A 17105-nucleotide genomic window follows, 5' to 3' on the forward strand; every position below is an offset into this window, starting at 1 on the left:
CATATGCCTGGGTTGCAGGCCAGGTCCCAGTAGGGGGTGTGCAAGAGGCAACCACACATTGATGTTTCTCTCCCTCTCTTTCTCCTTCCCCTCCCCTCTATCTAAAAATAAATAAATACAATCTTTAAAAAATAAAAATAAAAAATAAAGGCAATATCAACAATGATAAATCATGTTCATAGTATGTAACCTTGATATGAAATGATAAAACTGGCACTTCACTTTTATGGTCTTCCTCTTAAAAACTCATAACCCCAGTTTAATCATGAGGAAACCATTAGACAAGTTCCAATAGTGGAACATCCTATTAAATACTTGACTAGTACTCCTCAAAATTGTCAAGATCATCAAAAACAAGGAAATTTTGAAAAGCTATCATAACCAAGAGGAGCCTATAGAAACAAGAAGCGTAAATGAGATCTAGGGATGGAAAAAGACACTAGGTAAACAGTACAAGAAATCTGAATAAACTATGGACTTTAGTTAAAAAAGAAATGGTATAATACATAGATAGCGTAATACCTTAGGAAGCTCCTCTTGCCTGGAAAACATTTAAATGGCACCATAAATGAAAAGGTACTACACTTCTGGAGCCCCAGATTATAGAACACCTCTGGAGTTTCTTATTTAGTTGTCTCAAAGTATACATTGCTAAAGTTCTTTGAAACATGCTATGCCATTTCTTTTTTAACTGAAGTGCATAGTTTATTCAGATTTCTTTAGTTTTTACCTAGTGTCTTTTTCCATTCCTGTATAGTCATTTCTCTAAAGATTTTATTTTATTTTTATCTCTAGAGAGAGGAAAAGGGAGGGAGAAAGAGAGGGAGACAAACATTGATGTGCGAGAGAAACATCAATTAGTTGCTTCTCACACACCCCCAACTGGGGACCTGGCCCACCACCTAGGCATGTGCCTTGATGGGGAATTGAACCACGACCTTTTGGTTCACAGACCAGTGCTCAATCCACTGAGCCACACCAGCCATGACCATTTACTTGCCAGGTTTCCTTAGACTCCTCTTGGTTGTGACAGTTTCTCAAAATTTCTTTGTTTTTATTATTTTTTAAAAGATTTTATTTATTTATTTTTTAGAGAGAGGGGAAGGGAAGGAGAAAAAGAGGAAGAGATATATCAATGTGTGGGTGCCTCTTGCATGCCCCCTACTGGGGACCTGGCCTGCAACCCAGGCATGCGCCCTAACTGGGAATTGAACCAGCGGACCCTTTGGTTCACAGCCCACACTCAATCCACTCAGCTACACCAGACTGGGCAAAATTTCCTTGTTTTTAATGTTTATGACAATTTTGAAGAATATTAATTAAGTATTTCATAGAATGTCCCACTATAGAAAATTGGTGTTTTCTCATGATTAAACTGGAGTATGGGTTATTAACATCATACTCAATGGGCAAAAACTACAATTATTTCCCATAAGATCAGGAATAAGACAGGGATGTCCACTTTTACCACTCTTATTCAACATAGTACTGGAAGTCCTAGCCATAACAATCAGACAAGAAAAAGAAATAAAAGGCATCTAAATTGGACAGGAAAAAGTAAAACTGTTCTTATTTGTAGATGACATGATACTATACTATATAGTATAGAGAACTATACTATACTATACTACTACTATACTATATAGTATAGAGAACTATACTATACTACTATACTATAGAGAACCCTACAGATTCCACCAAAAAACCACTGGAACTGATAAATTAATTCAGTTAAGTAGCAGGATAAATAATAAATATCTAGAAATCCGTTGCATTTTTGTATACCAATAATGAACTATCAGAAAGGGAAACTAAGAAAACAATCCCATTTACAATTGCATCAAAAAAACAAAACAAAATAACTAGAAATAAATCTAACCAAGGATGTATAAGACCTGTACTCAGAAAATTATAACACACTGAAGAAAGAATTGAAGAATATACAAATAAGTAGAAGCATATACCATGTTCATGGACAGAAAGAATTAACATCATTAAAATGTCCATACTACTCAAAGGAATCTATAGATTCGACGAATTCCTATCAAGATACCAATAGTAGTAGTATTTCATAGAACTAGAACAAATATTCTCAAAATATATGGAACCACAAAAGACCCCAAATAGCCACAGTAATCTTGAGAAAGAAGCACAAAGTTGGAGGAATCACGCTACCTGATACCAAACTATACTAGAACTCCATAGTAATCAAAACAGCATGGTACTGGCATAAAAAGACATATAGATCAATGAAACAGAATAGAGAGCCCAGAAGTAAACCCACACCTGTATGGTCAATTAATATTTAGACAAAGGAGGCAAGAACATACAATGGGATAAAGACAATCTACTCAATAAATGATGCTGGAAAAACTGGACAGATATGTGCAAAAGAATGAAATTAGACCACCTTGTTACACAATTCGTAAGAATAAACTCAAGATGGATTAAAGACTTAAATGTTAGACTCCAAACCATAAAAATCCTAGAAGAAAACAGGTAGTAAAACCTCAGACATTTTTTGTTGCAATATTTTTTCTGATATATCCCCTCAGGCAAGAGAAACAATGAAAAAAAAAATAGGACTACATCAAACTAAAAACCATTAACAAAATGAAAAGAAAACCCACTGAATGGGAGAATGTATTCATCAATGATAACATCTGATAAGGAGTTAATATCCAAAATTTATAAAGAACTTATAAAACTCAGCACCAAAAAGTAAACAGTCCAATTAAAAAATGGGTAAAGGACCTGAATAGACTCTTCTCCAAAGAGGACACACAGATGACCCAGTAGACCTATGAAAAGATGCTCAATGTCACTAATCATCAGAGAAATGCAAATTAAAACCACAATGACATATCACCTCACACCTGTCAGAATGGCTATCATCAATAAATCAACAAACAACAAGTCTTGGCAAGGATGCAGAAAAAATGGAACCCTCGTGACCTTGTTGGAGAGTATGCAGATTGGGGTAGCCATTGTGGAAAGCAGTATGGAGTTACCTCAAAAAATCAAAAATGGCCCTGGCTGGTGTGGCTCAGTTGGTTGAGCACTGTCCTGTAAACTGGAAAGTTATGGGTTCGATTCCCAGTCAAGGGAACATGCCTGGGTTGCAGGTTTGATCCCAGTCAGGGCAGGGACAGGGGCAACTGAGGCAACCAATTGATGTTTCTCTCTTCCATCAGTGTTTCTCTCTTCCTTTCTCCCTCCCTTCCCCTCTCTCTAAAATCAATAAGCATGTCATCAGTTGAGGCTAAAAAAAAAAATTTTTAAACTGCCTTATGACCCAGCAATTCCACTTCTGGGTATGTATCCAAAGGAACCCAAACTACTAGTTCAAAAGAATATGTGCACCCCTGTGTTTACTACAGTATTATTTACAATAGCCAAGATTTGGAAGCAGCCCAAGTGTCCATCAGTAGATGAGTGGATAAAAGAAAGCTGTGGTACATTTGCAAAATGGAGTACTATTCAGCCATAAAAAGGAAAGCTTACCCTTTGCAACAGCATGGATGGACCTAGACAGCATTATGCTAAGTGAAATAAGCCAGTCAGAAAAAAACAAATACCGTATGATTTCACTTGTATGTGGAATCTAACGAACAAAATGAACTAACAAGCAAAATAGTGACAGACTCATAAATAGAGAGCAGATTGAGAGCTGTGGCGGGTGGGGTGGGGGTTGCTAGGAGAAGTAGAGGGATTAAGCAAAAAAAAAAAAAGGGAGGAAAAAACTCATGGACACAGACTGCAGGGGGGAAATGGAGAGAGGTGGAGGAAGGTGGAGGGTGTAAAGAGGATAAATGGTGATAGAGACATGACTTGGGGTAGTGAACACAATACAGTGTATAGATGATGTGTTGTAGAATTGTGCACCTATGTGTTGTGAAATCTATATAATTTTGTTAACCAGTATCACTCTAACAAATTCAATAAAAAGGAAAAATTTTGCCCTGGCTGTTGTGGCTCAGTGGATTGAGTGCCAGCCTGCAGACCAAAGGGTCACTGGTTCGATTCCCAGTCAGGGCACATGCCTGGGTTGTGGGCCACGCTAGAGGCAGGCACACATTGATGTTTCTCTCCCTCTCTGTCTTCCTCCCTTCCCCTCTCTCTAAAAATAAATAAATAAATAAAATCTTTAAAACAAGCAAAAATTTTTAATAAAGAAATTTTTAAAAGTAAAAACATCTCTACATTGCATTAAGCTAAATAGAAAAGAAAAAAGAAAAAGAAAAGAATCACACTATTCTCCCAAATAAGTAATAGCTTTTTAAACAAATGTAATGGGTTTGACACATCTGTGGTGAGCACAGCTTTCATATCACAAGTTAGAATATTAGCTCATAGAAACAACTGTTTTCTACTTGTAACATGATTATAGTACACACTGCAAAACCATCAATGACACAATCCGTAAGTATGGATATAGAAATATGCATGTGTGTATATAGTATGTGTTCCATATAAGCACTGGAAATTAGAAACTCATACATATTGTTTCAATGGAAGGAGGCAAACACATATATCAACACCCTCTTTGCCTGCTTCTACATTACAAAAGTATTGTTAGTTTATGCGAAATCACTCAAAAACCTAATTTGTATTACCTGGGGAAAAAATCCTAACCAACCTCACCCAATTGAATGAAATTTGCGGTAGTAATTAGTGAAGTACTTAAACTTTTTCTATAGGATGTTTTAATGCTTTCAAATAAAAATTTGAACAGTGAACACATGAAATTTTAATTACATAAATATACTTGATTCGATTCTTACATTATGAATGAGAAAATTGAAATACTATTACCTGTACAAGGTCACAAGAGTAATGTACAGAAAGTCAAAAAGTAGAATCCAGGCCTCCTAATTCCGAAATCCAATGCTTTTTATATCATTGTCTTTTCTTCTCTCATTAGCAACTTATTTTCTCATTAAATTTGAGGTATAAACTAATATTTAACCAAAGCATAATTATCTTGGGTGGCAAATTTCATTTACTTTTATGTAAAAGTAAAATCATAAAAGAGAGGAAAGGGATTACTTGAAAGTTAGACCAAGGGGTATGAACCTAACACTCTATGGGCCTGCTAGGCAGATCGGGCAGACAGATGGAAAGCTTTGGGATTCTGAGACCACCACCAAAAGGGAAAATCTAAAGTAGAATAGATAATCACCTCAGGAAAATTTACTTTCCACTAGTTCTACTCAAGCATATCTGACCAGACACCAATAATGAGCTACAATATGTGAATTCAGAGGAAAGAGATGAAGAAGTAGACAGAGATTGGACTCCATATGTGGGGGGTGTGCTAGAAGTCTGAATAATAAGCCCTGGCCAGGTAGCTCAGTTAGTTAGAGCATCATCCCAATTTGCTAAAGTTGCAGGTTCAATCTCTGGTAAGAGCATATACAAGAATCAATCAATGAATGCATAAATAAATGGAACAACAAATGGATGTTTCTCTCTCCTCTTCCCTTCTATCTCTACCCCTTGCCCTTCCTCTCTCTCCTAAAAATCAATAAAAAAATTTTAAAGCTTGAATATTATGAGAAAAGAATAATACTATGAGACTATAAACTCTTTGACTTGTGGAAAGAATTTTGCTTTCTGTACTAGAGAAAAACAACTAGGATAAGACACCTTGGTGTCAAAAGGGGAAAAAAGAAAACAAAAGAGACTGTTCAGGAAAAAAAGTCAATAAACAAGCAGTAAGATCATCATGTACCTCCTCTTTAGTAGGTACATGATGATATCATACTTTAGTAGGGTTCATAGTAGTAGTTACAGTTATTATTTCACTATCATATTAATCCCCTTTTTTACCAATGAGGTAGGTAATTGAAACTCAAAGAGATAAAACTGACTTGCCTAAGATCACACAGATAAGCCCAAAAATGATCTCAGGTTGCTGACCTCAAGCAGAGAATGTCAAGTATTATATTTAAAAGAGTTAGCAGAAATACAGCACCGGCAACTAAAAGTCAAAGTTCACCAAAAAGAAAGAAACTGCCCTTACCTGCAAGGCACTATTGAGGAAGCAACTGTTTTGTCCTGGCTCATTGCTGAGGCCTTTGCTGGGGGCTATAGAGGTTGAGCTTCGAGGTGCAAACATCCCTTGGACACTACCACGGCCCCCTGAAAAATAATTTTTCTTCCAAGACATTATTGTTCACATTTAGCCTGAAAACACAGAGGAGGTTTTGTATCTCTTGGAGAGGGAGTTTTTGTCTGCTGAAGTCCTTAATAGAAAGAGAATCCAGAATTTAATTAATATATGTTGAAAGATTTGAGTCTACAACCTCCCAAACATCATATACGTAGCTCAAGGAATGCGGGTATCCTCTTAGATCCACATGACAGAGCTGTCCTCCACTTGCTCCAAACAATGCCCAAAATTTAACATGGCACAGAACGAATACAAACAGAGAAATCCTTGAGTATTATTTCCTTCTATTTTTCTTGAACTGCTTTCAAAAAATCCTGGTGAAGTGGCTGAAATCCTCAACTCCAACAGTATCCAGGATCAGGGTAGGATGTGTTCCTTCGGCTTGTTAATAACGCTTCTTGTGGATTGAAGATTTTTCCAACTGGAAGGAGAGGCAGACAGATAAGCAAGAATCCAATGCAACCCTCCTCGCCGCCTTTTATTGCCTTGTCCCATCATTCCCTGAAGTAAAAATTCAAGTTCTAAGCCACTGACATAGATTCCACAAAGCAAAGAAGCTTGTTTGAATTATACGGGGTATTTGCTGTTGCTGCTGCTGTTTTTTATAATTCTCCAAACATCTTCTATCATTCCACCCAGAACTTCAGCAAGTCTCTTCTCTCTTCCTCTGTGACTTGAATAGCCAGCTGTGCCAGAGAGCTTTAACAGAAGGAAAAAAAAAAAAAATCAAAAACTTGCGTCACTTAATGACTCTCCTGGCTTTGTGCTGTTCTGCCAAGATCAACGTTGCCTCACCTCTCACTATAAACTTGAAACCTTGGCAAACAATGCCAAGAAAAAAAAACCTAACAACAACAAAAACAAGAAACCAAAGAGGGGGGGAAAGAAAAGGTATGAGCAGCTTTCCTTTCATGGGAAACTTCTCTGAAATTTTCTAGAAGGAGAAGAGAGTTGATCTAGACAAAAATAAAAATGAAATACAAACTTCTAAAACCAGGCTAACAAAAAAATCACCAAGTAAGTACACACCAAATGAGAAATTAAAACAGTTTCTTTTGGATATGTTAAGTAAAAAATATCATAAGGTAGTTTACATATTCATGGCTATAAAAGCCTATTTAAAGGTAAGAGGGCCAAGCTACCAGTCTGGACTCTGTTCTGAGGAAAGATGTCCCATCCCAGAGAAACACTCCCATAAGTAAACCACGCCCTTAACACTAGTTCAAGAGAACTAAATCTTCTTTAGCCCCATTTGTTTGTTATATTTTTGCCAGAAGATGAGAGATAATTTGGGCTACAAATCACTTAATCCTCAGATTATATCCGAGGAGCTCACAATCAGAGGCCATCCATTGACCAATATTAATTCTCAACTAACAAAGTGCCAGTGAGACAACAGGGAGAAACACCAAAGCAAGCCACTTCCTTGGAAGGTAATGCTTCTAATCTCCAGCTTCAAATTTTCCTATAAGACTGCCATGCCCACATAAGGAAAAAATTAGGAATGTCAAATTTGGTTTCTAACAGTTCCCCAAGCTTCTCCCTTCCTTCCCACCATCGTGCAGATCACCTGAAAAAGCAAAACTGCTATAATATCTTAATCATTCTCTGGGATATCACTTAGCATTTCCACAGCGTGTCCATTAGAAAAATTGAGGCACAGGAACATTAAATGGTTGCATAAGACTGTTCTTTCTCTTCTCTAAATTCCCAGACTATTTATAATTTACATGTCAAAATTTAAGTATTTGATTATACACTATAGAGCCATATTATTCTGTTTTATATGGTGTCAGTCATAAATCCTAAATATACCTGTATGAAATGAAATATTAAGTCTTTATTCAATCATTACAACAGCCCTATCATGTAGAAATTAATAGTTTCATACTACAGAAAGCAAAGTGAGGCTTAAAGACATTAACCTGCCCAAATCAAAGCTGGTAAGTGGCAGAGCTAGAATTGTTTGCCTATAATACTGCATTTAATTATGTATTTTATTATACTATTTCAAAAGCTCCTATCACGGTGCCAGTTATAAGAAGGTACTCAATTAAATACTGCATGGCACCAGGAAGGATTTCAGGTCTCCCACACAAGACCCTCAACTCTACACACACCCTCACACACACCCCGCTTTAGGCCGCTAAGCAACTTCCAACAAGCCGAGCAGCATTCCTTCAGCTCCACTGCTGTAAAGGAATGACAAGTACCTAGCCTCCACTTTGCTTACAGCCAAAAGGACTTGGCAGGCAGGTGGGGTTTCCAGTGACCACATCAGGAGCTTACTGAAACTCAGCCTGCCCTGTGTACACACCCCTGAGTTTAGGGAGCAAAGGGAAAAAAGGTAGGGGCAGAAAAAAAAAAGATTCTCAGGCTCTGAATGGCAGTATTATGTAGGGTAAGGCAATAAACTCTGACACTTGCTCTAGGTGTGTCAGAAACTAGAGGTGAGAGCCAAAAAGCACAAAGCCAAGAGAGACAATAACAAGTGGTCCAAAGAAATAGTGATTGACAAAATATTTCACTTAAGTTACAGGTCTAGCACCAAACAACATAATTCTTTTCCAATGTCATCTACTAAAGATATATGAGAAAATAAATTAAGAGTTCTACCCACATGGCTCTAACAACCTATTTAAAAGAATAAGAATTTCTTAAGCAATACTGAAGTATTTAGGGGTAAAAGAGTATAATGTCTATAACTCACAAATGGCTCAGAAGAAAAAAATTTACGAATATACATACATATGGGGTATATGTGTTTATATGTATATATGAAGAGAGAGAAAGAGAAAATAGTAAAGCAAATCAATATAGCAAAATGTTAACAATAGGTAAGGCTGGCTAAAGGGTATATGGGAATTCTTTGTATAATTCTTACAACCTCTCTCAGTTTTAAGTTATATTTTTAAACTGAATAAAATTTAAAAGAATTTAAAATTATGTAAAAATTACTTGTACTATATGCAATATCAGTGATTCAATACAAAATCATAATAAAATTACTAAGCTGATAACGATATCATGCTAGATGACATAGGCAATCTCGAATTTTAAAAAAGGACAGCTATAAAAAAGTACAGATATGATGACAAAATAAAATGGAGTAAAACTTAAAATACATTTCTATGAAAAGGAGATCTCAAAATGCAATAAAATGTCAAGTTGTTGTATGGAGTAAGTAATTTGGAATAATTGTGATATTATACAAATAGGACTAGGACTAGACTTGGAGTTAGAAGATGTGGGTTCGATTTCCTCATTGTGCTAATTTGTAAAATTCCAAACTACTTAGGTGCCCTGAACTTTGTTTTCTGGGTCTGTAAAATGATGGCACAATACCTATTTCACACAGTGGCTGAAATTTAATGCAAAAGGCACATGACAGTACTACCACGTTTTCAAAACATGCAATGAATGAGTTCTCTTAATGGGTGAACTGCTATGCCTAAAAGAAGAAAAGCAAATTTTGGTTTGGGGACCTCAGGATAGCAGAAAGTTATAAGGTACCAGAAATAAGTCTTCTAATTGTAAAAAAAAAAAAAAAAAAAAGAACAATAGGCCTCATAGAATAAATGACATGTCAGCACAATTTAGCTACATGATTGGAGAAACATTTGAATTTTACAATTATTTAAAAAATACAAAGTTTAACTTAAGGTAAACAACAGAGCCTATAACAAGGAACAGGGTAACATTTTAGAAGGTCGACAAAGAATGACTGTGTTCAACTAATCAATGATTCAAATGGAAAAACCATGAAGAGTATCTCAGTTTCTAGTGAAGGAACAGTAAGTTGCCCCTTTACTAGTGATTAAAGCCAAAAGTAACCCAAACATTAGGAAGTCAAAGTGCATTACAATGAAATATTCAAAAATTTAACCAGGAAAGTTGCTGACATTCCTAATTTCTGTTATTCTATGTAGCATTTTGCTGTAATTTACTTAAGAAACTATATTTGGCCTTGGTTGTGTGGTTCAGTTGGTTGGAGCATTGTCCCATACACCAAAAGGTTGCCAGTTCGATTCCTGTTTAGGGCACATACCTAGGTTGCAGTTCCGTCTCTGGTCAGGGTGCGTACGAAAGGTAACGGATTGATTGTTTCCCATGTGGATGTTTCTTGATGTTCCTCTCTCTCTCCCCCTCTCCCACTCCCCCCTACCTCTCTTTCTAAAATCAATAAAGCCTCTCCTTGCTTACCATCAGTTCCTTCAGAACATGGTACTTCTCCTTACTCCACCACCACAATTTTACTTCATCATTCACAATTCTAAAGAAATTTCCTAATTTCTTTTATCTTTTTATTTTTTACGAAATCTGATTTCAAAACCTACTGGCTTTTTCCATAGGCAGCATTCTTCTTATTTTTCTGCAGCACCTAGCACTGGCTGCCCTGATACTATACAATCCTGGATTTGTTGGGTGAATTAATAAGAAAATGAGAGATCGAATAAAATGAAAGAATGACAAATGAACAGCAGGTCTCCTATTGCCAACAGTTCATTTTCTGTTTCCTTTGCTGTTTTATTAAAAGTGGGCATTCCCATGCCCTGACTGGTGTGGCTCAGTGGGTTGTTCATCCTCCCACACACCAAAAGGTCACTGGTTTGATTCCTGGTCAAGGCACATGACTGGGTTGCAGGTCAGGTCCCCTACTGGGGGTATGCAAGAGGCAACAGATCTATGTTTCTCTCATACATCGATGTTTCTCTTCCTCTCTTTCTTACTCCCTTCCCCATTTTCTAAAAATAAATAAATAAAATCTCTTAAAAAAATAAAAGTGGGGCCCTGGATGGTGTGGCTCAGTGGATTGAGTGAGATGGCCTGCGAACCAGTTGCTGGTTCAATTTCCAGTCAGGGCACATGCCTGGGTTTCACGCTAGGTCCCCAGCAGGGGGCGCATTGAGAGGCAACCACACATTGATGTTCCTCTCCCTTTCTTTCTCCATCCCTTCCCTTCTCTCTAAAAATAAATAAATAAAACCTTAAAAAAAAAATAAAAGTGGTCATTCCCTAAAGTTTAAATGAGACCTTCTTGCTCTTTTCTACACAACTTACCATGGTGTCCTCATCTCCTTCTCTGTCAGAATATCAACCATCACTTCTGGTCTGATAAATCAACATCTTATGAACCCTAAAACCACGTTACCAACTACTTGCAAATTGACCCACTTTTGTGACAAGTTCAACATGTCTAACCCCCCAAAATAGTTCCTCCTCCGACTCTTATGATTTATTTATTTTTCCTAATGGCATCTCCAAATGCCCAGGTTTAGAACCGTAGTTTTTTATTTCTTCCTATCTCTCTCCCCTTTCCTTGTCCACATCACAAGGGCTTGTCAATTAATTCTCCCTTCAAAATCTTTCATATTGAGCCTTCTTTTTCATTTCCACTGTCCTCAACCTAGTGTACACCACAATTACCTCCCATTTAGACTATTACCATAGATAAGTCTTTCTGGCCTCCTGTCTCTTGCCATCCCAATTCATTTATGTATAGTTTCTAAAATTAATACTTCTCTTCAACATGTGCCATTATTTATTTGTGTGCATTTTACACAAAAAGGCAAAAAGCTTAAATTGTTCCTTAGCAGTGGAACAATATCAGTTGCCAGCCAAAATAGGTTTTTGATAGGATCGCTTACACCTTTTCAGGTCCCAAGCATGGTAAAAATGTCTACTTTTACCACTCTTATTCAACACTATACTGGAGGCTATAACCTGTGCAACGGCAAGAAAAATAAGTTTAAAAAATATAGATTGGGAAGATGGCAGAGGAGTGAATGGAAGACACACTAACCTCCTCCTAGGACCAATATGGAATTACAACTAAATTGTGGAGAAATTACCTGAAACAAACAACTGGACAATAGCGAGTGAGAAGAATCAGCTTCAGCACAACCTGACTGGTAAGGAGTGCGGTGGAGACTTGAACAGCTGTCTACACAAATAACAATCAGAGGCAAAAAGCGGCAGGGTTGTTCTCTACGAGAGACAGAAAGCTGGAGACACAAAGAGCCATTTAAAAGGCCAACACACAAATTTTAATTTGCAGCCACTTACAGTGGGCTCTGGCAAAGGCGAGGGCAGAGTGGGCTAGAGACGCCTAAGGAGAGGCTGGGGAAGGAAGCTGTGGGAAGAGAGCTGAGAGTAGACGCCAGCATCCCAGTGCTGTGTCATCGCCCCTACAGCAGCAGCTATCCTGCTCAGGCAGCCACTCCCCTGAGCAGCAGCAGCCTGAGGGGAAACAACAGCCCCCAACCCCAGGAGGGACTCTGCCTCGGCTCTGTGGTGCTTAAGCCTGACTGCTGAGTACAGAGTGACTAGATTAACAACTGAAGGGAACAGCCACAGCAGTAGATCCCCAGCAGCCTTGGGGCAGACTGCCTAAGGTCAGACAGGGGGTCAAGATCTGGCATCACCATAGGAGGATCCAGAAAGAAAGAATAGTGGTAAATACTAGAGGCTACCAAGACAAAATCCACTGTGGTCTTCTCCATGATTTGCAATATTTTCTTTCCTGCATGGCTTTTTAACATTCATTTCTTGTCCATCAAGTTTTTGCATATTCAGTCATGAGATTTTATACTATAATATTTCTCTCCTTTCTTATAATAGTCTTAATCTCTTTACATCCTTATTAATACTGGTTCATTTGCTGTTGATACTGTAATTGTGGGTGGGGGTTATTTTTGCAGGTGTGGTTTTTTCCTGGGCTGTATGGTTTTGTTCTGGCAGCACCTGCACAACAGTATACAAGATGTGGTGGGCAGAGGGACCCTCAGTCAGTCAGCTGGAGGGAAGGACCCACCAAAGAATGACTCAACAACAATCAAAACCCTATTACATCCAGAGAGCCAACATAAATGGCATAAAGGGCATCCCAAGAGCATCAAGTTCAGGAGATCAAGGAGACTCCACCACTGAATCTCCTACCATAGAAGTTCACACCACAAAGTCAGGGAGTCAAGACAGATCAATTTAAGAAGCAGAAGCAAACAAAAAGAGTATCACAAATTAATGGGAAGACAAAGAAACAAACCCCAATCAAAAGGAAAGGAGGAATCCTCAAAAAGAGTGCTAAAGGAAATGGAGGCAAGTCAACTATCAGATATTGAGTGCAAAACAATAGTTATAAGGAAGCTCAATGAGTTCAGTGAGAATTATCAAAAACTATAGTGAAACCACAAGGTACTTACTGTAAACCATACCAGCATAAAAAAGGACATAGAAACTATCAACAAGAGCCAAGAGGAAATGAAGAATACAATTTCTGAACTGAAGAACACAGTAGAAGGAATAAAAAGCAGGCTAGATGAAACAGAGTATCGAATCAGCAAGCTGGAGGACATGGTTGAAAAAGAACTCCCAGAAAGAAAAAGAAAATGAAAAAAGACTCAAAAAGAATGAAGAGGGGTTAAGAGAACCACAGGACAACATGAAACATAATAATATCCACATACAGGGATACCAGAAGGAGAAGAAAAGGAGCAAGGCAAGGCATAGAAAACCTGTTTGGGAGAACCAAGATGGCGGCGTAGGTAGACACACTGCGCCTCCTCGCACAACCAGAACTGACAGAAAATCGAATGGCAAGGAAGTCCAACACCAAGGAAATAAAAAATAAACAATCATCCAGACCAGCAGGAGGAGCAGAGATGGGCAGCCGGGGCGCAGAGGACTCGTGTTGCTGTGGCGGGACCGAGACTGGCAGAGTGTGGGACTAACGGGGCAGGCAGTCTGACCACTGGCAGACCCTGCGGCCACACATTCACGCAGATAAACCGAGAGGGTCGGACTCAGAGTGGCAGAGAACAGGGCAGGCAGAGCGGCAGGTGGCACCCCGCAGCCCCACATTCGCGCACAGATAAACCAGGACTAACGGCGGGGAGCGAAGCAGACCGCACAACCCAGGGCTCCAGTGCAGGGAAATAAATACTCAAACCTTTGATAGAAAACGCCGTGGGGATTGGGGCGGCAGCAGGAGAGACTCCCAGCCTCACAGGAGAGGTCACTGGAGAGACCCACAGGGGCCTAGGGTGTGCACAAGCCCACCCACTCAGGAACCAGCACCAGAGGGGCCCAATTTGATGGTGGGTAGCAAAGAGAGTGGCTGAAACCCGGTGGAGCGGGTGCCAGTGCTCCCTCTTGGCCCCTCCCCCATGTACAGCGTCACAGCACAGCAACCAGCCTTACCCCGCCCCAGGAAACACCTAGGGCTCTGCCCCTTTAAATAACAGACACGCCAAGACAAAAAAAAAAAAATGGCCCAAATGACAGAACACTTCAAAGCTCCAGAAAAAATACAACTAAGCGAGGAAGAGATAGCCAACCTATCATGCACAGTTCAAAACACTGGTTATCAAGATGCTCACAGAATTGGTTGAATTTGGTCAAAAACCAGATGAAAAAATGAAGCCTATGCTAAGAGAAACAAAGGAAAATGTACAGGGAACCAACAGTGATGCGAAGGAAATTGGGACTCAAATCAACGGTGTGCACCAGAAGGAAGGAAGAAAGAAACATCCAACCAGAAAAGAATGAAGAAAACAAGAATTCGGAAAAATGAGGAGAGGCTTAGGAGCCTCCAGGACATCTTGAAACATTCCAACATCCGAATTATAGGGGTGCCAGAAGGAGAAGAGGAAGAACAAAAAATTGAAAACTTATTTGAAGGAGAACTTCCCCAGTCTGGCAAAGGAAATAGACTTCCAGGAAGTCCAGGAAGCTCAGAGAGTCCCAAAGAAGCTGGACCCAAGGAGGAACACACCAAGGCACATCATAATTACATTCCCCAAGATGAAACAGAAGGAGAGAATCTTAGAAGCAGCAAGAGAAAAGGACACAGTTATCTACAAAGGAGTTCCCATCAGACTGTCAGCTGATTTCTCCAAAGAGACCTTACAGGCAAGAAGGGGCTGGCAAGAAGTATTCTAAGTCATGAAAGGCAAGGACCTACATCCAAGATTACTGTATCCAGCAAAGCTATCATTTAGAATGGAAGGGCAGATAAAGTGCTTCTCAGATAAGGTCAAGTTAAAGAAGTTCATCATCACCAAGCCCTTATTCTATCAAATGTAAAGGGAGTTACCTAAGAAAAAGAAGATCAAAAATAGGAACAGTAAAAATGACAGCAAACTCACAGTTATTAACGACCACACCTAAAACAAAAACAAGAGCAAACTAGGCAAACAACTAGAACAGGAACAGAACCATAGTGATGGAGATCACATGGAGGGTTTTAAATAGGGGAGTGGGAGAGGGAGAGGGGGGTAAAGGTACAGAGAATAAGTAGCATAGATGATAGGTGGAAGACAGACAGGGGGAGGGTAAGAATAGTGTAGGAAATGTAGAAGCCAAAGAACTTATAAGTATGACCCATGAACATGAACTATAGGGGGGGAATGTGGGAGGGAGGGGGTGGGCAGGATGGAGTGGAGTGAGGGGGCGGAATGGGACAACTGTAATAGCATAATCAATAAATATATTTTAAAAAGGAAAATAAATAAATAAATAAATAAATGAAAAATAAAAAAAGAAAACCTATTTGAAAAAGTAATGATGGAAAACTTCCCTAATTTGATGAGAGAAAAAGTCACACAAATCAAGGAAGGTCATAGGGTCTCAATCAAGAGGAACCCAAAGAGGCCCATTCCAAGACACATCATAATTAAAATGGCAAAATTCAAAGACAAAGAGAGAATCTTATAGGCATCAAGGGAGAAACAGGAATTAATACACAAGGGAGCCCCGATAAGGCTAGCAGCTGTCTTCTCAAAGAAAACACTACAATCCAGAAGGAAATGGCAAGACATAGTCCAAGTAATTAACAGCAAAGTCCTGCAACCAAGACTCAATTAAAATGGAAGGCAAAATAGGGAGTTTCCCAGACAAAAGAAGGATAAAAGAATACACCTCCTCAAAACCAGCACTGTAAGATATGCTAAAGGGACTGCTTTAAGACAAGGAAGAAAAACAGTGAGAGAGAGAGAGGGATAAGGTACAAAGGGGGGAAAATGTCAATGAATAAGTACTTCTCAATAATAACCTTAAATGTCAATGGATTAAATGCTCCAATCAAAAGACACAGGGTAGCTGAATCGATAAGAAAACATGGCCTACACATATGCTGCCTACAAGAGATTCACCTCTGAACAAAAGACCTACACAGACTGAAAGTGAAAGGTTGGAAAACAATATTCCAAGCAAATGGAGAAGAAAAAAAAAGCTGGGGTAGCAATAGTTATACCAGACAAAACAGACTTCAAAACAAAGGCCATAAAAAGAGACCCAGAAGGTCACTTCATAATACTCAAGGGAAGAATCCATCAAGAAGACATGAACATTATAAACATTCGGCACCCAACATAGGAGCATCCAAATATATAAGGAAAATCTTGGAGGACTTCAAGAAAGATATAGACAGCAACATACTTATACTAGAAGATTTAAACACCCCACTGTTAAAAATGGATAGATCTTCCAAACAAAATGTCAACAAAGATATTGTGGCATTGAACAATGCCCTAGATCAAAAGGCTTAATTGATATATATAGAACCTTTCATCCCAAAGAAGCAAAATACACATTCTTTTCGAATGCACATGGAACATTTTCAAAGACAGACCATATGATAGGACACAAAACAAGCCTCAACAAATTCAAGAAAATTGAAGTTATATCAAGAATTTTCTTGGACCACAAGAGCCTGAAACTATATACCAACCTCAAGGAAAAAACTCAAAAACACTCCAATTCGTGGAGACTGAATAGCATGCTATTAAACAATAATTGGGTCAATAATGAGATCAAGGAAAAAATCAAACAGTTTCTGGAAACAAATGAAAATGAACACACAACAGTCCAAAACTTACGGGACACAGTAAAGGCAGTTCCCGAGAGAGAAGTTCATAGCGATACAGGCCTA

The 17105-nt window shown here is 38.7% G+C and overlaps 1 protein-coding gene across 9 annotated transcripts in view; it reads right to left on the minus strand.

The window, feature by feature from the left end:
• The window catches only part of USP54 (ubiquitin specific peptidase 54), a 141625-nt gene that overhangs the window by 61592 nt on the left and 62928 nt on the right, over positions 1-17105 (minus strand). For all 9 annotated transcript variants that reach the window (XM_045196157.2, XM_045196158.2, XM_045196160.3 and 6 more), the window contains exon 2: positions 6026-6874. In XM_045196157.2, coding sequence (XP_045052092.2) covers positions 6026-6172 — 147 coding nt within the window. In that variant the 5' untranslated portion in view covers positions 6173-6874. The remainder of the gene's footprint in view (positions 1-6025; positions 6875-17105) is intronic.

Source organism: Desmodus rotundus, chromosome 4 (genome assembly GCF_022682495.2).
Source record: "Desmodus rotundus isolate HL8 chromosome 4, HLdesRot8A.1, whole genome shotgun sequence".
NCBI lineage: Eukaryota > Metazoa > Chordata > Mammalia > Chiroptera > Phyllostomidae > Desmodus > Desmodus rotundus.